General features: G+C 47.7%; 1 protein-coding gene across 1 annotated transcript; it reads right to left on the bottom strand.

Annotated features, from left to right (window-relative positions):
* Positions 1 to 16,643: 16,643 nt before the first annotated feature.
* On the bottom strand, positions 16,644 to 21,854 carry LOC137467209 (histone-lysine N-methyltransferase SETD1B-like). The gene is made up of 5 exons (XM_068178744.1): positions 21,383 to 21,854; positions 21,091 to 21,198; positions 19,896 to 19,988; positions 18,227 to 18,510; positions 16,644 to 17,519 (listed from the first exon to the last, which is right to left on the bottom strand). Exons 1-5 carry the CDS (start codon positions 21,852 to 21,854, stop codon positions 16,644 to 16,646), a joined length of 1,833 nt encoding a protein of 610 aa, XP_068034845.1.
* Between the last annotated feature and the right edge of the window lie 98 nt (positions 21,855 to 21,952).

Genomic DNA, 21,952 nt, shown 5'->3' with positions numbered 1-21,952 from the left:
TCTTTGAGAATTCCATTCCAGCCCCCTTTCCACCCTTACAGGGAAGAATTTTTTCCCAATATCCCATCCTGCCCTCTGGCAGATTGAAGCCAACCTCCCTTTTCCTGTCACTCCATCCCTTTTAAAAGTCTCTCTCTGTATTTCTTGAGCTCTTTAGGGACTCAGCCAAAATTTCAACTATCGAAACCCCAAATTCAGTTCATCCAGCTCTTTCTAGTCTACCACCGGAATGCGGAATTCAGTGAGTTTCCCCGGCGTGTTCCTGAGGTGCTGTGGGTGCTAAGGGATGATCTTGGAGGGCTTTTCCAGCCCAAATATTTATGTGAGATTTTCCCTTGGTCCTTCTGGTTGGGGCCAGGCTTTATCTGCAGGGAGATGTGCCCACCTCAGCCTAGGGGACTTTGGTGGGAAGCTTCCCCTCTGGAAGCTCTTCCATGTGGCAGAAAATGCTTTGAAGACAGTGAGAGTGACCTGGAGACCAGGATTTCCAGCAGAATCCCTCAAATTAAACCTTCACGCTGTGAATCGGAGGGTGCTGTTTTAAAAAGGGGCAGAAATCATCTTGAGTAACACAAAACCAAAACCTTTGGCTCAACGCGTTTTGCTGATCCCCTTTTGTGTATTTAATTTCATGTTTTTGGCAACATCATCGCAATAGAGCTGAACTCTCCTGTTCCCTGTGCAAAAATTCCTTGTTTGGAGCCACGTAGATGTTCCTTCCTGCCAGTCTGCTCCACGCTTCACTTCTAATTCCTGAATTTTCTCCTCCCTGGCCACTTTTGTCTGTCTGTCCCAGGTGGAATTTGCCAGTCCTGGAGGTTGGGCTGTGGGTGGTGGGCAGTGGGTGGTGGGGGCTGTTCCTGTCAGCGCTTGGCCACGGTTCTTTCCAAGCTCCAGCTCCAGTTTCTTCCCACCCACATGGACGGGACAGGCACTGTCGGCTGGAATTCCCGCAAGGAGCCAGGAAAATGCAGAAGCCTTGGCTTTGGTTTTGGATTTTAGCAAAGCCCCATCCCACCAGTGGGACTGGGAATGGCAGAGTGGTGTGGAAATGGAAGGAAGCACAAACCCCAGGAGTGGCCACTACCAGAAAACCACTAAAAAAAAAAAAAAAAAAAAAAAAAAAAGACAAACAAGCTCCTCTTTCAGCTGGTTAAAAAAAAAACTCTTTCAAGGTTAAAATATCTGGCTCCTTCTCCAGCCTTTTATTGGGAATTCTGTTCCGGACACCTCCAGTTCTCTGTTTCTCCCTGGGAAGGATGAACAGCTGCAGTTTTTGGGAATGCTCTCTTCCCTTCATTCCTGGCATGCTGAGGAGTCTTTGCATCAACAATGACAGCCAAAATCTTCCTGAGGGTGACAAATTTTGGCCCTACTCACGTTTTTTTTGTTTTGTTTGGTTGGGTTTTGGGTTTTTTTTTTCTTGAGGAAACAGTGCGAAATGTTCAGTAAACGACAGGTTGGACACAGAGGTGACCCCAAAATTTGTCTGTTCAGTGGAGCAGATGAGCCACAACTAAACTTGATGGAGCTACAGCAGCTTGGAGGCTGACCCAGAGCACAAAGAAGCCCTGAATTTTTTTTAAAAAATCAAATTTAGAGCACCACAAGAGACAGAAAACTGCTGGAGTTCCTGGATGTGATGTAACTCTGCTGGCCCGGCCCATTCTGAGGTGCTCCTCTGGGATGTGCTGAACCACCACAATTCACAGTGTAAGTTCTCAGAATAGGCATAAATCATCCAAAAAAAGCAAAATTCTAAAACTGGCAAGGCAGAAAGAAATCTGCAGGTGGCCCTGGAAGAGGTGATTTGCCAGACTGGAGATTTGGGCACACCCACATCAATGTGCTCATGGAGAACAGAAACCCAGCCCTGTAGGAAAAAACAGGATTCAAAAGCAGCGGAAGGCAACTCGTGGTTTATGAATTCCAGAAAACTGCACTTCATTTGAAGAAAATGCAAAAATTCTGGTCATTAAATCTGAGTAAGAGCAAAATTGGTGTTGCCTGGCTCTCGGCAGGGACTGACAGCAGATTCCAAGGAAAACAAGAGTTCCCATCACCAGGAGTGTCCTCCCAGCTTCCAGCAATGGGTGACTCCTCAAACCCTTGAGCCAGAAGTTGGATCTGCACCGTGGTGTGAAATAATATTTATTGACATTTTCCTTATATTTTTTTCCAATTTGCATTTCTGAGATCCAATTCAGTTCCAGAGAGTTCTGCATCTGAATATGGGGAAGATTTGTCTCTTTTTAAAATTTAATTTATGAATTATTTAATTCACTTCTGATGAACACAGAGGTGAACATGACCAGGAATGACAAAGATCCCGAGTGAGTCATTCCAATTACTAATCCATTCCAAAAAGTGCCATTCATTTTTTTTGGGAGACCTTGTTTTAGCACATGAAGAACTTGGATAACTGGAAGAGGTTTAATAAACCAGCCCTGTGTTCTTTCCTAATTTTTTTTTTCCACATAAACAACTGTTGATTCAGTCAGCATTCATTTGGGAATTTATAAGAATTTGAAGTTCAGGTTGAAGAGTATTATGTTAATGCTGTAATGAACTTAGCCTGAAGCTGTGAGCAGAGTAAGAACCAAGCTTTCACAACATTTTACCTCCAAAAAGCCTGAGACAATGAAGGTGTTTTCCTTACAAAATCTTCCTGTATCTTGTTGACAAATATTGTAATAAATCTTATTTTCTTTGATCATCTCACCCAATATCAAGACAAAATAAATATTAATTATGTTGAAAATAGTTTTATTTTGCTAATTAGCTGTGTGGACTTACATCCTTATCTTTTACACAGGGAATGGAGAAAGTCAGATGGGCCACAGAATTCCAGATTTTTTGATTTTCTTTTTTTTAATGGATTTTATGATGGAGAAGAAAAGGTTGTGTCTTACACCAACTTTTAATATCTGAAGGGGCTACAGAGAAGCTGGAGACGGACAATTCCTGAGGAGCTGGGGTGATGGGACAAGGGGGAATGGCTTCAAATGGACACAGGGCAGGGCTGGATGGGAGACTGGGAATTAGGAATTGTTCCCTGGCAGGGAGGGCAGGGGCTGGGATGGAATTCCCAGAGCAGCTGGGGCTGCCCCTGGATCCCTGGCAGTGCCCAAGGCCAGGTTGGACACTGGGGCTGGAGCAGCCTGGGACAGTGGGAGGTGTCCCTGCCATGGCAGGGGTGGCACTGGGTGGGCTTTGAGGTCCCTTCCAACCCAAACCATTCCAGGGTTCCATTATTTTATTCCAATAGTCACTGATGCATTTAGGTGCTCTTTCTCATCAGATTCATATTTAAAGTGGGAAGAGCAACATATTTTAATTTTTCCAAGGATGACATCTGCATTTCCATTCGTTTAGAAACCTCTCTGTGTCACCTGTGCTGTTTGGCTGGAGCTGCTCTTGGTTTTGTCAGAGTGTTCCTCACATCAGGGCTTTTCCGGGAATTTTGGAGCCTCCAGAGCCTCCATTAATGGCTGAAGGTGGGAGCAGCACCTGGAGGAACTGATCAGGAGAAGTTGGGAAGCACAACCACTGGGACTGTTCAGATCTCTGTGGTTCAACCTCAGGTCCCCCCCTGCTCCCGGGAGGCCCCTCTGCCACCCTGCACATGTCACCACTTCAGAGGGCAGGGGAAGCCACAGGCTGAGAAGGGACAAACTGTCACCTCAGGAGTCACACGGGAATGGGGCTTGTCCTCCGTGGTCTCCACACTCAGAAACTGTGGCTGATAACTCACAGAGATAACGGGCATGTCCCTGGCTGCCTCCAGCAGCTCTGCAGGGTGAAATACCTTTATTAACAAAGCTTCCCCTGGAGTGTGGATTACCACGGCACTAACAGGATGTTTTCCTGATTAAAATTCCCACATTTAGGGCATCAGAGGTGCTTTAAATCCCCCTGTGGCATCACACTGCTGCTGGGTGGGTTATGGGGATGTGCTTTTGGCAAAGTGAACAAGCAACATTTCCCTCTTGGGTTCAGCCTTGGAGGAGCGAGGTTTCCTGAAGGAAAAATTGAGGAATGAGGATTTAGATCCTCTGTGTGCCAGATTTGGATGGGATTTCACTGGCACACATCTTCCATGGAGTGTTGGGCAGGACAGGGAAGTGGCAGAGGAGCAGGAGTAGGATTTACTTGTTCCTTGCCCTGTTGAGGCCAGGTTGGACAGGGCTTGGAGCAACCTGGAATAAGGGAAGGTGTCCCTGCCCATAGCAGATGATCTTTAAGGTCATTTCCAGCCCAAACCATTCTAATATTTGAGGTTTCTAATCTCTAATCTGAAGATTTGAAGTGTCTCATCTCCACAACTTCATGTTGTGCAGTGTGAACTGGCCTTGTTTTCTTCCTAACAGATGGGTCCTGTCATCTAAGAACTGCCCTAAATTCATGACAAATTGAGTTCCATCACCTCTGGGGAACTTCCCAACCCTTTCTAGAAAACCAGAGGAAGCTCAGCAGCTCTCCCTCGTCCTAAGGGAAAACACACTGTCTCTTCTCCTGGCTTTTGCAGAAAGCAAGGGGACCTCGAGCCACTCAGGTGCCAAAGCCGGGCTGAAAAACAGGGATTTCACTCCTTTCATTCTGTTAAGGTGCCTGTTCTACCCACCCAGTCCTGCTGTGTCATTACAGACAGATTTCCTAAGGGTCACCTTTGCTTTAGGAGCCAGAGGTGTCACCTACCTGTGACCAGAAGGTCACAAAGACCATGACTGAGGGAGTCACCTTCTTTCACTGCTTTCCTTCCTCACGTCCTCCAGAAATTTGTCTGGACCCAGAACACACGAAAATTTAAAATTCATTTCTGTAGCTCTGTTTAAGTGGGAGAAATGAGGAATTCAATTTGTGAGAGGACAGTGGGAACCCCTCTGACTGGACTTCATCCCTCATCCAAGTCTCTCCAAACATCCCCGTGCCTCATCTGTCATGACTTCTTCATCATCATCCTCCCCCAATCTCACGGGCATCCCAGGGACAGGAATGTGGTTAATCCATATACAGAGAAATCCCAGGGGGTGAATCCCAGTTCTTACTGGTTTTGCTTGGCAAATACCCACAGACATAAGATTTTCCAAATAGGACAGAAATTCCCTCATCTTTGTGTGTGCTGATGTCCAAATTTAAGTTGTTTTAGCAGTGGCAGCTGCCCTGAAGGAAATGAACTTTCTCTGCTTCCCAAAAATGAAGGTGGAGCTTGCTGCCTCAAAATACCCGAAATCAGAGAGAAATGGTGAAATGGTCAAAGCAGAAATGTAGTAATTAGTAATTTGTACTAGAAGTTTTTCTATTTTTCTTTTTTGGAGAGTTCTTCCCATTCTTTGTTTTTGGTTTTTTTTTTTGTGGTTTTTTTTTTTTTTTTTTTTTTTTTTTTTTGGTTTTTTTTTTTTTCATTCTTTGAAATGTTCCTGTTGGATTTGGTGGCAGTTTTGTGAGGACAACGATAGAAAATTTCCTTCTAAAATGTGAGTCTCACAACACAATAGTGATGATCAAACCTTTCTGTCTCAATAAACGAATTACAAGTAATTATGAACTGCTTTATCTTTTCACGGATTGGAATTCCTGGAATTGGGGTTGGAAGGATCCTTCTTGCAGCAAGTTGCAAAATGAGGCCCGGAGGGTGTGTGATTCTGAATCCAGAACCCTCCCAGTCAAGGAAAAGAGCTCTCAGTTCTCTCCCTGGTTTTATTAAAGCTGGGCTAATGAAGAATTAATATTCCCTACCTGGATTAATTGCCTGGAATTTATGGGATGTAAATTTCCATTTCTTTTTCTGCCAAGTTAATGATAGCCTGTAAACCCCAAAATACAAAGGGGACAGAAGTTTTGCACAAAAACGAAAGCAAATGCTCCCCTCTGGAACATCAGCATTTGCTGAGGATGATCCAAGATGAATTCCAGGCCACAATTTTGAATTCCTGTTAAAATTAAAGTGGGGTGGATTGCAACAGCTCAGCTGCAACTGGGTCTATGAAGAGGAAACTCTGAACTCCAGCCTCTGACTAAATGATGGAATTTTGGGTAAATATAGTTGTTAAAACAAGTTTTTGAAAGTAGTCTTATTCAATTTAGGGTTTTTTTCCCCCTGTTCCAGGCTTGACACAGAACAGGAATAAGGTGGGTGTGAGATATGAAAAAAAAAAAAAAAAGGCAAATTCCAAGGAAGGCAATCGATGAAGGCGATCTATATCTCATTCACATTGTTGAATAAATAATAACAGAGGAGGCCTAAAATTAGATTTGAGAAGAAACCTGAGCTAGCCTGAGCACAGGCTGATGCAGCCTCACTGCTGGACTGGAGAGTCGGGGTCTCAGCTGGGAATGGGGCTGGTCTGGCTCCTCCTGGCTGGGCCCCAGATGTTTGCTCCAGGGGAAGGAGGGGATGGTGGTCCTGGAAATCCATCACTTCTGGAGAGAATGGAAAGTTTGAGGTGATTCAGGGGATTTTTCTATTTGCGGAAACTGATCTTAATCCCAGACTGGTTTGGGTTGGAAGGAACCTTAAAGATCATCTCATCCAGGGGCAGGGACATCTTCCACTGTCCCAGGTTGCTTAGGGTTCTGTTTGGATCCTGACCTGAAGAAAATGGGGAAAATTAGGATCTGAGGCCAAAAGTTGATAAAACGCCTAAAAATTGGTGCTCTCCTGACAGTGGGGAAGGGTTTTGGTTATGGCGCTGCAGTAAACTGGAGCTGAAATCCCTGCTCCTGAATCACAGCAGGGCATGAAATTTAATTCCCTCCCCCTTGCAGCCAGGAAGGGATGACTGATGTCTAAAATGCTTGGGAATGTTATCTTCAAAGTCTCCAAAATAACCAAGTTCACCTTTGCAACGATGTTCCCTTTATTTTCATTTGTTTGACATGATCTGCTGAGTTTGACCCCAACTTCCAGACAAATTCAGATGTAGGGAGAATGTTCAGGTTTTTTTTCCCTGAAAATGCCATCTGTTCTATATGGAGCAGTGAAGCCTGAGGTTATCCACATCCCACATGTCCCACAGAAAGAGCTTTTCAAATGCTGGCCCACATTGGGATTTTTGTAAATCCTTTTATTGATATTAATCAATAATGACCGAATTCTGGAGAAAGATCAGTAAATACAACTATCAATCCCACTTCCATAGAATTGCCCAGAAGGTCAGATCACTTTGTCTCTGTCTGAGAGAAGAGGATGGAAAAAATATCTCAGGTGGGGAAGGGAGCCCTGGAAAGGATGGAGGGATAGATTTAGAACCATGGAATCATGGAATGGTTTGGGTTGGGAGGGACCTTAAAAGATAAACTCGTTCCACCCTTGCTATGGCAGGGACACCTTCCACTGTCCCAGGCTGCTCCAGCCCCAGTGTCCAACCTGGCCTTGGGCACTGCCAGGGATCCAGGGGCAGCCCCAGCTGCTCTGGGAATTCCATCTCAGCCCCTGCCCTCCCTGCCAGGGAACAATTCCCAATTCCCAGTCTCCCATCCAGCCCTGCCCTCTGGCAGTGGGAGCCATTCCCTGTGTCCTGTCCCTGCATCCCCTGGAAATTGTCTCTCTCCAGGTTTCCTGGGGCTCCTCCAGGCCCTGCAAGGCCACACTGAGCTCAGCCCAAAGCTTCTCCTGTGCAGGTGAACAATGCCAGCTGTGCCAGCCTTTCCTGCCAGCAGAGCTGCTCCATCCCTCTGCTCATCCTGGAGCCTCCCCTGGGCTCTCTGCAGCAGCTCCAGCTCCTCCCTGTGCTGGGACAGGGCTGGGGCAGCTCTGCAGGTGGGCTCTCACCTGAGTGACATCCCTTGCTCTGCCTCTTCCCAAAATCCTGAGCTTTCCCCACCTTCTGGCAGCTTTAGATCTTGCTGCTCCTTTGGCAAAACCAGTCACATTTACAAGAACTGGTAATTGCTAAGTTTCCCATCATTTGGAAATGCCAATTTGCTTCATCCTGCTTTTCTTTTGGAGTGGGAAAAGCCTCTCAGTGCTGCCTGTGGAGTCAGCAGCTGGACAGAGCTCGCAGGAGGGGCGGCTCCCTGGCTCTGAGGAAATATTATCGGGAACAAGAAATTTTGGGCCAGAAATCTGGGGAAGGATTAGGAGAAATCAAGGGAAAAGGCTGTGGTCAAGAAAGACTGAAAAAAAGGAAGCAAAACCCAAAGGAGACCTCAGGGGTTTTAATCAGTTTAGGCGCCAGACTCAATTTCTTGATGCAAAAAAGATGGAAATTGTTCCTAAGACGGAAAAAATAAAATCCTTTAGGAAGAAGAAACACCTCAAGACAAATTGTTTGGTGTCTGGACAGAAACAGGAATTATACAAATAATCAGAGGAGCAGCATCACTCACACAGGGGCAGAGAGGGATGATTTCTAACCAGGTATCTGCTTCCTCTGGCTGAAGGATTTTATATGGCTCATAATGGATTACTAAAATGGCACGCTCATTACTGTCAAAATGAGTGGGTAACTCTCAAGCAGCGCAGATATTTTATTTATGAGCGAATAAAAGAATTTCATAGCTGCCTATCACTGATCTCCAGTGCTGGAATGGAGTAAAATCAATTCAAACTTAAAACAAAACAAGAAAAAATGGGGGGAGAGGAAACGATTCGTTTCTGTTTTGCTTCAGTTGTTATTATTTTCATTCCTTGATTTGTTTCTGCTTTGATTTGGAGCTTGTGACTTTGATTCCTGCTTGGGTTGAAAGGCAAACTGAAGCGTAGCAGGCAGGCTTTAATAAAGAGATGTGCAGTGTCTCTGATGTATTTGAGGGAACCTTTGCTGCCTGTGGTTTTGTATATGGTTATGGTAAATAACCCTCACGCTGATTTTTGTGGTCTGCCCTTTGCTGTGGGTACTTGACCACCGGGGACTCGTTGAACCCAGATAACCCAAACCCATGCCCAGCCTCCGAGTGCCACCACCCCAACAAATCCTGGAAAAAAAAGGGATGCCCCCAGCGAGGAGATGCCTGAATTTGGACCTGCACTGATGGGGAACGGCCCTGACAAGGCCAGCTTTGTTATCCCGGGGGTTGTCACTGCAAAATGCCCCTTTCCCCATGGCTGCTTCCTGCCAGCAATCCCAGTAAATGAGCCCGAGTGGGAGACAGGATGACAGGGCTGAGTGTCTGGCTGTCCCCCCCGGGGGAGCAGCCCTGACGGGGGGCAATGGACCCGAACTGACGGAGCGGCCCCGAGCCCTGGGGACCCCCCCGAGCAGGATTTGCACTTTTCCTCCAGGAATTGCAGCTGGGTTTGCCCCCCCAGAAAAGCAAATTTAAAGCAGGCGGCCAAAGTCCCTCCGAATATTCGGTTTGAAGAGCAAAAAATGTTTGTGGGTTTTGCTGTGGTCTCCCAGAAAAAGATGCTCCCTCTTATATTCCCCCTGTAAGTATAAAAATATAAATGTATATTTATTAAATTATTATTATTATTATTATTATTATTATTATTATTATATTTTATATATATTCATAAAATATATATATTTAGGCATACACACACCAACATCTTCCTCTATGTTCATGGATATACATCTGTGCACACATACATTTATTTTTCAGGCAAAAAAAAATAACTGGGAGAAATGTATTTGTAAAGAATTTTTTTTAAATTTCAAGAATTTTTTTTTTTTTTAATTTATCTTGACTGAGATAAGGTGTGCTGACTTAGGAACGCCATGGAATAGAGATAACATTGTTGAGAGAGAGATTGAACTGGAAAAAAGTTTCAACAAGTTTTCAAAATATGGCCTTGCAAAAAAAGATCAGATATTTTAGAGGATTAGAACTGCGAAAGATGCATTGTAGCAGGACCACGTGGAGAAAAAATATAGGTGATTGGTGTTAAATATAGGGGAAAATATAGGTGATTGGTGTGTTAAATATAAATATGAATATAAATATAAATATAAATATATAATACATAACACATTATATATTATATATTATATATTATATATTATATATTATATATTATGTATTATGTATTATATATTATATATACTATATTATATATAGTATATAGTATATAGTATATAGTATATACTATATATAAATACATGTAAATATATAAAAATATATAAAAATATATAAAAATATATAAATATATATAACTGAGGGCCCTCCATTAAATATAGGGAAAAATATCGATGATTGGTGTTGAGTATAGGGAAAAATATAGATGACTGGTGTTAGAAATAAGAGCAGCATCGTGTGGCAAAAGCTAATAGGCTGAAAAACATTTCTAAGGTATTGTAACCAGGAAATGGGTTGGCTTCTGATGGAATGGCACTGAGTCTTACATCTCTTGTGTCTCACTGTTCATCAAGACTGATAATAAAATAAAATCTTTTCAAACACCTCTCAGTTAGCCCATCACTATACAAGCTAAGAAAACCAGCACGGGGCGATGATTTTTTTCCACCTTGGCGATGATTTTTTTTCCACCCTCAAGGTGAAAAACCCAGCGGGAAGTGCAGTAAAACACAAACAATGTGCACAGGGTGGGGGAAATGCCCCCGAAATCTCCCTGAACTTTCCAGGGGGATGTTAGGCAGGCACTGAACCACAAAGTCAGAAGCACGACATGAGCAGGAAAAGGAACTCTCTGGCAGAGTTCCTTCAGAGCGTGACATTTATGATTCATCTCACTATAAATTTGTGTCCAGCTGAAGACAAGATTTTTTTTTTTTTTCTCTTTTCCTGTGGAAATTTCTCACATAACATAAGGTTTTTTTGGCTTAAAACAAAGGCTGAATTTTAAATCCATGCTTTTTGGAAGGCTGGCTCCCTGCTAAATACAGATGTTTTCCAGGAGGGCAGCTGACTTCTAAAATAAAGTCACTGCAGTGAGGTTTTTTGCTGAAAACCAGAAAATCTTCTGAATCCTGTTTAATGCAAAGGAGGGATGGTGGAGCTCTAGAAACAGCAAGGAAAAATGTCATCTCCTGACACTGCTTTTCTCTTTTCAGTTTTCCTCTTGCCTAAATCTCATCAAATAAATGACAGCATATTTTTAGGAGGTTTAGTTTCTATCAGAGAACAACACTTAACACTGTCCTGACTGTAAAATGACAAATCAAGGCATGATTGTCCTTGTCCTGCATCTTCTTGTGTAGCTCCAATTGGATTTAAACAGCTAATTTTCCTTCTGTTTGTTTTTTTTTTTTTTTCTCTTTTCTTCACTACTGACTTTTATTTGGTGGAAAACGATACAGTTCCCCAAGCCAGGGATGGCAGGGAAGATAAATAATTGAGATAAACAAGGAGCAAACACCTCTTGCGACCTCAAAAAGAAGATTTGGGAAGAGACCCCAAACAAAGATTTTCTAGGACCAAAACCCCAAAAAGACAGATTGGGCAGGTGGAGATATGGGGACAAACACTTAATTTCCTTGCTTATGACCTCATTTTTTTAGCAGTTTTGTGGTTTAATCTTTCTTTGAGGAGCTCTCCAGAAGGATGAGAGCTTTGGCAGACTCAAATCCTGTCACAGCACTTTTCTACCCAATTTCCAGGGAATAAAACCAGACCCCAGTCTACCATCCTGTGCTGGTCCCCTTCCAAAGCTGCTCCTCTCCTGTGCTCAGCTGTTTTCCTCATCCCACCCTCTGTGCTCGGCCCCTTCCATTCTTTCCCTTCCAGCTGTTAAGAAGTGAGACCGGGAATGCATGTGAGCAATTGGAGAAACCTGTTGAACTGAGGCTAAAATTCCCCTTCAGGGAGCCAGATTGTATTTGGGTTTTTTTCACTTACAAGAAAGGAGAGGCAGAAGCCAGCACAGCTGGCAAAGGAGAAATTAGTCTGCTGGAAAATAGACTTTTTTCCACACCTCAGCTTTATAAAACTGACCAAAACCCAAGCCAGGATATGAAATCTGAGCAACTCGGACTGTAAGAAATAATGTTTTTTCTCAGTTCTTCTCCAGAGATGAGCCAAACCAGAGGAGCAGAGCACCAACACCCCAGCCAGGCAAAGCACAGTGTTCCCCTGTCGCTGCAGGGAGATGAGAGCTGCAGAGTGATGAGGATTCCTTCCTGCTGGGGAAGAAAACCCAAGCAGAGCGCTGGGGATTTGTTTCCTATCCCTTGTTTATCTTGCATCCCACACATCTGTGCCTCGGAGCAGAAGTAGCTGCAAATAGCTGAGATATCAGCGTGGGGTTCTGAGAAAACAGGGGCAGGAGGAACTGGCTTCTGTGAGACAGAGACAGGGACAGGGACAGGGAGGAAGCTCTGCTGCTGCCTGCCAGGCTTTGCTTCTGCTGCTGATCACCGAGAAACAGCAATTTTCTGAGAAACTTCTCAGAAAAAAAAAAACCAACTGAGAAACAGAAATTATTCCCTTCCCAGGGGATTATCCCACAGCAATCCCATGGGATGGATCAAGTTCGTACTCACAGGTGAGGAATAGGTGGAAGGGTCAGCTGGATGCTGAAAGGCTTTTGGGGAATTTAGAAAGATTTTTCTCCCTGAACACCAAATTCTTCACCTGTAGCATCAAGAAGAAGCACTGACCCTTGCCTCCCATGACAGTTTCAGGTGATTATTCCAGTTATTTGTCCAATTCCAGCAATTTGCTCCCCGACAGCTGTCTTGCACAAGTTGTCTCAGTTCAGAGAATCATTTTGGGTTGGAAGGGACTCTAAAACCCATCCAGTGCCGGCCCTGCCACGGCAGGGACACCTTCCACTGTGCCAGGCTGCTCCCAGCCCCAGTGTCCAACCTGGCCTTGGGCACTGCCAGGGATCCAGGGGCAGCCCCAATCTCCCATCCAGCCCTGCCCTCCTTCAGCTTAGGGCCATTCCCCCTTTTCCTGTCACTCCATGCCCTTGGGAAAAGTCCCTCTCTAGCCTTCTTTAGGTACTGGAATGCTCTTGGGGCTTAATGTAAGAAATTTTTGTAAACGATACTTATTTTGAATAGAATTCCCTCTTTAATTCCCTTAGAAAATGAACAAAATAATTATTTTATACAAAACAAGAAGCTTTGACCTATCAGAAAAGAATCTAGGAAGCACTTTCCCAAACCAAAGCCTTTTGATAAGAACACTTGAAAACATTTTCTTGCTCCACTTGTGTTATCTTGTAATTGAATTACCAAACCCTAAAGCCTGTCGTTCCTGATAAAGGAACAAGCTAACCCTATCTGAGCATCAATCTGTGCATTTAAATTTAGGTCTTTTTCATGTTTCTGTGACATTTCTTGGGGCCTTCCAAGAAACGATACCCGTTGTTTCTAAATGAGCAAATTCAGGTTCTGCAGAAAGTTTTCCACTTCTGCTTCACAGTTTCTACTGATCTGATCTTTACGCGGAAGATTTCTTCCTCTGCAAGATTCTGAGAAAATCAATGGCAACTGTTTCATCTTCCCTCTAGGAAATATTTTTATCTTTTCTGTTGCCATTTTTCATGTCTCAGCTCTCTGACTGGGACCAATCAGACAAATACCATCAAGTTTGACACGACAACTTGTTTGAAGTGCCCTCCTGGCCTGAGGTGAAGCATCTGCATCTCCTCCACAGGGAATTTCTCTGATTTGTACAGCTGTGCTTTCACCTCATGGAATCCTGGAATGGTTTGGGCTGGAGAGGAACTTGAAGCTTATCCAGTTCCACCCCCTGCCATGGGCAGGAAACTTTTCACTCTCCCAGTTTATTTAACTCTCCCCATTTCTCCCACTTCGCTTTTTTGCTGCTCTGTTTGCCCTCATCCCCCTCCCCGGGCAATGCTGGTGGGAGAAATCCTTGCTGCTTAAAGACCTGAATTTTCCCATTCAAAAATCCCACCAGACCTGGGAGAATCTCTGTGGAGCTGCCATGGCTGGCTGGGGGGTTGAGTCCCTGCCTTTCAGCAGTTTGTTCCATGCTCCCCCTCCTTCTTCCAGCCTTTAAATCCCCCATAAAAGCTCAGTTGCAACGCCTGGTAAATAATGGAATAGCTGGGATGAATTTTTCTTCACAGGGCTTCTGGAAAATCAAAGGGGCAAATTGATCTGACAACATCCAAGTGCTCAGTGTACACAGCATTAAAATGAATTTCTTGTTCGCTGTGAGGAGCAGCAGCCCGAGGAGTATCTCAGTCCTCAGTGTTTTCCTGGGGCTGTGCCAATGGTGCCTCATTGTCTGATTTCCAAGGGCTGTAATTGAGTGATAATTGCCAGTTCCTCTTTTGAGCCAACACTCTCTGATAAACTTCACCACCATTTAGCTGGAAATCTGAGAGCTCTAAACAATTTATTTACCAAGAGAGATACAGACATCTCTTAACACACTGCACCACTGCCTGCCCTCCGTGTACATCGGCATTTGGACGGCGCCAATTAACAGCAGGCTGCAGTTTGGGGTATTTAAAAAAAATTTAAATATTTTTTCTCTCTTCGATGTGGTCTCTGTGAGCCATTTGTTCAGGCTTTTTCCTGCCTGCACTGCCAGAGGAGTTTGGGGGTGTTGTTTTGAGCGGAGTCAAGGGAATACCTGAGTTCAGCCACTTGTGCAAAGTTCAGTGAAGAGAAAACAAACCAAGATGAGGGAGACTAAAGAAAAATTGTAGAAATAAAGAAAAGTTTTATTCAATTTGTGGATGGGATGATTCAGTCTGGATTTTTGCTGGTTTTCTTATTTAGCTGTTAATGTCTCATCGCTCTCTGGAAGTAACAGAATTAGAAATTGGCTTTTCCCTTCACCTCAAAGCTTTTTAGGGAGTATTTTCCGTGGTGGAAAGGTGGATGTAGAAGTGACACCTGAATTCCTGCTGCTGTTCAGACCTACCATAGCAGACCCACTGGATGGCACATTCCTGCTGCACTTGATGGAGATGTAACCCAGTAAATTTACCCCCAGGGTGAGCTTTCAAAAGTATTATTTAAGTTCCCAAATGGTGGAAACATAGGGCTGGAGGGGACTAGAAATGTCAACTGCCTTAAAAAAATGTTACTCTTGAGAGGAATTTCTCCAGCCTGTTCTAAAAAGTCTCCAGAGGTGATTGGACCAACATGCTCAGAAAAGCCTCACAGCTTGGGAATTCGACCTATGCTGAGCCAGGCCCTTCTGTTCTGCACCTGCTGCCCACTCTCCTGAAATTCCATGAAATCACAGAATATCCTGAGCTGGAAGGGAGCCATCCAGCCCAAGTCCTGTCCCTGCCCAGACCCCCAGCAATCCCACCCTGGGCATCCCTGGCAGCGCTGTCCAAAGGCTCCTGGAGCTCTGGCAGCCTCGGAGCCGTGCCCATTCCCTGGGGAGCCTGGGCAGTGCCAGCCCCCTCTGGGGAAGAACCTTTCCCTAAAAACCAACTTAAATCCCTCCTAGCCCAGCTCCAGCCACTCTCTGGGCGCTGTCCCTGTCCCAGGGAGCAGAGGTTGGAGCTGTCCCTGTGTTATTCATTAAATTTTATCATTTGTGTATTCTTAAATTATTATTCCTCTTATTATTCTCCTTATTCTTGCTACTCTTTTTCTTCTTGTCTTTTTCTATGTATTTTTAAGTTCCTAAGTCTATTCCACTTCTATGTATATTTCAAAATTTCATCTTGTTTATCCTCTCCCAGCAGGAGCAGCGGAGCCCCAGAGCTGCGCTGCGGCTCCGCTGCTGCGTGCGCTGCTTTGGGCTCTTTGGCTGCACAGCCCCGAGCAGCTGCTGCCGCAGGGATCTGTCAGGAGCAGCGCGGAGCCGCTGCTGCCTCAGCTGGGGCTGCACCGGGGGAAGCCCTCCCGCCTGGCCCAGGGCTGCTCCAGGCAGGCAGGGCTGCTGAGGAACACCCCCAGCCCGGCTCCCGGGCCACGGGCACCGTCAGAGCGGGGCTCTGGTGGCTTCGCTGCGGCGGCTGCGCAGCCCTGCTGCAAAGGGCTTCCCAGCACAGCTCTCTCCCGGCCGGGCTCAACCTGCGCCTTCAGTTTGCCTGCAGAGAGCAGCGACAGCCCTGCCCTGCCGGCCCGGCCGGGAACTCTCCCGCTGCCGCTGGGGCTGAGCACTCACTGCTCACAGGGCACTCCGTGGCACGGGCTGAGAAAATACCCCGGCACCTCTGAGAGACAGCACATGGAATCTGGGCACTCTGCTCTTGTCCCTTACAAACTTTACTAGAAAACACACAGATTCTTCAATAACGGGAACAGTGTAGGGACATTAAAATGTATTGTAATCACAACATATGGTATAGCAATGTTTCTATATCACAGACTGTAGAAGAAACAAACAATATGTAATAAAAAGAAATTGTTTGCTAGTTTTATTTATTCCTACAATTTTCTCTTCATTTTTCTATTCTTAGTCTTCTTATGGTTCTTCTTCCTCTTCCTACTCTTTCTTACTACTCTTCTTCTTCTTTGCTACTTTCTTACTACACTTCTTCTTCTTTGCTACTTCTATGTATTTTTATATTCTTATTCCTATTCCTATTCCTATTCCTATTCCTATTCTTCTTTTTCTTCTTCTTCTACATATTTTAAAATTCTTACTCCTATTCCTAGTAGTCTTCTTCTTCTAAGTATTTCTAAATTCTTATTACTATTCTTCTTCTATCTATTCTTAAAAAAGTCTTCTCAATTTTCTTTTCTGCTTAGTCTTTGCCTTCTCTGCTGTCTTCCTCTTCTTTGTCTTCGCTGTTTTCGTCTTCTTCTTCATTGTCTTCATCTTCCTCATCTGCTTCCTCGTCTGTTTTACTCTTCCGGCTGTGGCCTGAGGCAGGGACAGTGGAACAGCCCCCGCAGCGCCCGCAGCGCCCGCCTGAAGCGGGAGGGACGTTTCCTGGGGGCAGCCGGCTGCCCGTGGAGGGCCTGGGCACCCAGCCGGGCAGGCCAGGGGCTGGGGGGGCTGTGCGGGGCAGGCGCCGGCCCTTGGCTGCACGGCTCCTGTGCCGGACACTCCACCCAGGCCTCCCGAGGGACGGGCACTGGGAGCCCGTCTGCTCCCAGTGAAACTTCCCGTTTCGGGTCTTTGTCCGGTTCTGGGGGCAGCTCCAGGAGGCTCACATCATCATCCCACTCATCGTCCTCTGGGCACAAGGGTTTGGTCGAGATGCCCTGCTCCGGCCAGTTCTCCTGCAGGAGGCCCGGGTCACTATCATTTTCCCAGTTGGAGTGTCCTGAGGGTGTGCGGCCATTCTCTCCGGACACGTTTTGGCCATCAGATTCTTCCCAGTCAGAATGTTCTGCACAGCTGAAAACATCTCCTCCACACAGCATTTGCTCATTGCATTCGTCCCAGTCCGAGGGATCTTGGGAGCTGCTGTCTTCTCCCTGGGACAGGTCTTGCTCTGAATATTCTTCCGGGTCAGAGAGTTGCTGGTAGCTCATTCCTTCCTCACCTTCCCCATGGGGCAGATCTTCTCCCATGCAATGTTCACAGTGACACGAATCCGGGGACAGCTCTGGGTCTCCAACCAGGAAAGGCTCCAGGTCATCCAAGAATTGCCAAGATTTCATTTCCTCGTCGGAGTCATCCGTCTTCTCCTGCACTCCCAGCACTGACCCCGCTGCTGCCTCCTCAGCAGCTCCGGATGGGGCAGCAGCTGCCGGCTCGGCCTCCGTGGGACTCTGCAGGGAAGGAGAGGCACTGGTTAGGGCAGGCCCGGCCTCTGCTGCCACCTCTGTGCCCACGGGGCTGGCAGAGCTGGGCCCCTCTGGGGGACAAGGCTGAGGCTCCTCGTCCCTCACTGGGCTCAAGGGTCTGTCCCAGATCCCAGAGCTGATCTGATGTCCCCATTGGGACAGATCCTGCCTGCTCACATGTTCCTCCCTGGGGACAGCTTTCGCTCACCCACATCGCCCCACCAGGGCAGCTCTTGGGCTGCAGCGTCTGGTCCTTGGGACAGCTCCTTGCCGCTGCTGTCTCACACTTGGGACAATCCTGCTTCTCTCCTGTCTTCCCACTGGGACATGTGGGAGTGCACATCTTGTCCCCATGCTGAGAGGTCTTGGTACCTCTCACCTTCCCTCTGGGAATGCTCTTGGGCATCGTCCCATTGGGAATCCTCTGGGACACTCACATCTCTCTGCAGGGAAAGCTCCTGGCATCTCTCGTCTTCTCCCCATCCCATCTCCTGCTGCCCACTCCCCTCTATTTCCCATTGGGAAATCTCTTGGGCTGTCACACGTTCTTCCCACTTGCACACCTCTTGGTACATCTCACTGTCCTCTTCCCACTGGGACAGCTCCTGAGCTCTGACGGTTTGTTCCCGTTCATAGAGCCCTTGGTGTGCCCCACCTCTGTACTGGGAAACTTCCCAAACTCTCACACGTACCTGGCCTTGGTACAGCTCTTGGCTGCTCCTGGGTGTCCACTGGGACATTTCTGGGACTCCTGGTACTTCGCTCTGGGATGTCTCTTGCGTATCCTCCCACTCAGAAAGCTCGCGGTCCATGCCAGCGAAGGGCCTCTCCTCCTCCTCAGCCTGTGACAGTGGCAGGACTGAGCTGCCCACCGCCCCTGACCACTGCCCGCTGGGGGCTTCCAGCCAGCTGGGCAGGAGGCTGTGGGACCGGGAGCTGGAGTCGGCTTTGTCCTTGTCGCAGTTGTTGTCTGCCGCTGTCGGCCGCTATCGCTATGGGCGTCTGGCGCAGACAGAGCCAGGGAGCTGCTTCCTTCTCAGAGAGCGGCTCTCCTGGGACTGGCCCCCCCAGGGCTCTGCGCCCCTTGGACACCCTCAGCCAGGGCGAGGCTCCCTGATGTCACAAGGCTCTCTGGCCACCACCACATCCCACATCACAAAGGGCTGTGACACCATGTGCCTTTTGTGTCACAAAGGGCCACCCCCGGCACCCCAACAGCAGTGGGGCAGGCACGGACCTGTTGCAGTTTATGTTTATTTCATTAAATTATTGGTAAATGGTTCATGCTGTTATCGCCCCACGTTTTCCCCAAGTTGGTTTGTCCCTAAGTCGTGCCCTGCTTAAAGCTGTCCAATTGGTCTTGGCCAATGCATTCTTCTCTGTCTGGAAGTTCTGCACATCTGCTGACATTTCCCCCAGACAGCACTTGCTCGATGCATTCTTCCCAGTCGGAGGGGTCTTGGGAGCTGCTGACTTCTCCCTGGCACAGGTCTTGCTCCAAGTATTCTTCCCTTTTGGAGAGCTGGTGGTAACTTGTGACTTCCTCACCCTCCCACTGGGAAAGCTCTGGCTCCATGTTGCCTTGCCCCTCATTGTCATCTCCAGCCAAGGTCCCCTCCTTGCTCTCTTGCCCTGCTCGCACTGATGCTGCTGCTCTTTCCTCCTGCTGCTCCTCCCTGGGGGTCTGGGCTCCCAGCCGGGCAGTCCCGGGGCTGGCGGGGCTGTGCAGGGCAGGCACGGAGCTCCCTTCCCTTTCAGCTGGAACTGCTTCTACTTCTACAGCCACCCCTGCTGGAGGGAATTTGCTTCTTCCAGCTGCTGCCTCAGCTCCTGGCTCTCCAGCAGTGCCTGGCTCCTGATCACCCTGGAGATGTTGTGGTCCCAGTCCGGTGAAGGCTGGCTGCTGGCCAGGGTGTTGAGGGTGACACTGGCTGGGCTCTGTGTCCCTGCTGATGGCAGCTCCCCCCTGGGTGCATGTGGGAGGCGGCCCAGGGAAAGATCCGACAGGGGTGCCCTGGGATACTGCAGTAGTGTTAATTGCCTTAGGGTTCCTGCCTTTCCTCATGTCTATCATTGGTTGTATCCTCCCCTGTTAATGTCCACCACCCCGTTGTACCATCCCCAGTTCCGGAGAGTTCTCTGTTCTCTGTGTTGGTACTGGTTCTCTGGCTGAAGCCACAGCTCTCTCTCTCTCCCATTGGTTTTCCCCCGATCACCCCATCTTATCCTACTGGTTCTTTGGACCCTGATCCCACCTTTCCTCCCTTGGTTATAATCCCGACCCCTCCTCTGGGGCAGCGCTCTCAGAGCTTGCTTCCCTCCAGGGTGGTTGTCTCCCTGCACCCTCTCTCCTGCCCTCACCGACTGCCTTTCCTTCAATAGACCCTCCTGGATTACGGCAGCCAGAGCGTCCTGTCGTCTTTTTGGTGGAGCTATCTATATCTATCTGGGCACCTGTGGATTACCCAGTTGTGGGGCTACCCCGCTGGACCGGATCCTGGGGTGGCCCGACAGGGGCAGGAGGCTCTGCTGCCTGTTCTGCCTCAGGAGCCAAAGGCTCGGGGGACTCCTGCCCCTCAGCAGCTCCTGCCGGGCCAGCAGCTGCCGGCTCGGCCTCCGTGGGACTCTGCAGGGAAGGAGAGGCGCTGGTCAGGGCAGGCACGGCCTCTGCTGCCACCTCTGTGCCCACGGGGCTGGCAGAGCTGGGCCCCTCTGGGGGACAAGGCTGAGGCTCCTCGTCCCTCACTGGGCTCAAGGGTCTGTCCCAGATCCCAGAGCTGATGTGATGCCCAAACAGAGCGGGGCTCTGGTGGCTTCGCTGCGGCGGCTGCGCCGCCCTGCTGCAAAGGGCTTCCCAGCACAGCTCTCTCCCGGCCGGGCTCAACCTGCGCCTTCAGTTTGCCTGCAGAGAGCAGCGACAGCCCTGCCCTGCCGGCCCGGCCAGGAACTCTCCCGCTGCCGCTGGGGCTGAGCACTCACTGCTCACAGGGCACTCCGTGGCACGGGCTGAGAAAATACCCCGGCACCTCTGAGAGACAGCACATGGAATCTGGGCACTCTGCTCTTGTCCCTTACAAACTTTATTAGAAAAGGCACAGATTCCTCAATAACGGGAACAGTGTGGGGACATTAAAATGTATTGTAATCGCAACATATGGTATAGCAATGTTTCTATATCATACACTGTAATAGAAATAAACAATATGTAATAAAAACAAATTATTTGCTAGTTTTATTTATTTCCTACAATTTTCTCATCATTTTCCTATTCTTAGTCTTCTTATGGTTCTTCTTCTTCTTCCTACTCTTTCTTACTACTCTTCTTCTTCTTTGCTACTTCTATGTATTTTTATATTCTTATTCCTATTCCTATTCCTATTCCTATTCCTATTCCTATTCCTATTCTTCTTTTTCTTCTTCTTCTACATATTTTAAAATTCTTACTCCTATTCCTAGTAGTCTTCTTCTTCTAAGTATTTCTAAATTCTTATTACTATTCTTCTTCTATCTATTCTTAAATAAATCTTCTCAATTTTCTTTTCTGCTTAGTCTTTGCCTTCTTTGCTGTCTTCCTCTTCTTTGTCTTCGCTGTTTTCGTCTTCTTCTTCATTGTCTTCATCTTCCTCATCTGCTTCCTCGTCTGTTTTACTCTTCCGGCTGTGGCCTGAGGCAGGGACAGCGGAAAAGCCCCCGCAGCGCCCGCAGTGCCCGCCTGAAGCGGGAGGGATGTTTCCTGGGGGCAGGCGGCTGCCCGCGGAGGGCCTGGGCTCCCAGCCGGGCAGGCCAGGGGCTGGGGGGGCTGTGCGGGGCAGGCGCCGGCCCTTGGCTGCACGGCTCCTGTGCCGGACACTCCACCCAGGCCTCCCGAGGGACGGGCACTGGGAGCCCGTCTGCTCCCCGTGAAACTTCCCGTTTCGGGTCTTTGTCCAGTTCTGGGGGCAGCTCCAGGAGGCTCACATCATCATCCCACTCATCGTCCTCTGGGCACAAGGGTTTGGTCGAGATGCCCTGCTCCGGCCAGTTCTCCTGCAGGAGGCCCGGGTCACTATCATTTTCCCAGTTGGAGTGTCCTGAGGGTGTGCGGCCATTCTCTCTGGACACGTTTTGGCCATCAGATTCTTCCCAGTCAGAATGTTCTGCACAGCTGAAAACATCTCCTCCACACAGCATTTGCTCATTGCATTCGTCCCAGTCCGAGGGATCTTGGGAGCTGCTGTCTTCTCCCTGGGACAGGTCTTGCTCTGAATATTCTTCCGGGTCAGAGAGTTGCTGGTAGCTCATTCCTTCCTCACCTTCCCCATGGGGCAGATCTTCTCCCATGCAATGTTCACAGTGACACGAATCCGGGGACAGCTCTGGGTCTCCAACCAGGAAAGGCTCCAGGTCATCCAAGAATTGCCAAGATTTCATTTCCTCGT

The sequence above is a fragment of the Anomalospiza imberbis genome, chromosome 2 (genome assembly GCF_031753505.1).
Source record: "Anomalospiza imberbis isolate Cuckoo-Finch-1a 21T00152 chromosome 2, ASM3175350v1, whole genome shotgun sequence".
Taxonomy (NCBI): domain Eukaryota; kingdom Metazoa; phylum Chordata; class Aves; order Passeriformes; family Viduidae; genus Anomalospiza; species Anomalospiza imberbis.
Note: the sequence above shows the minus strand (reverse complement) of the source record. Positions and strands in the feature narration are given on the sequence as shown.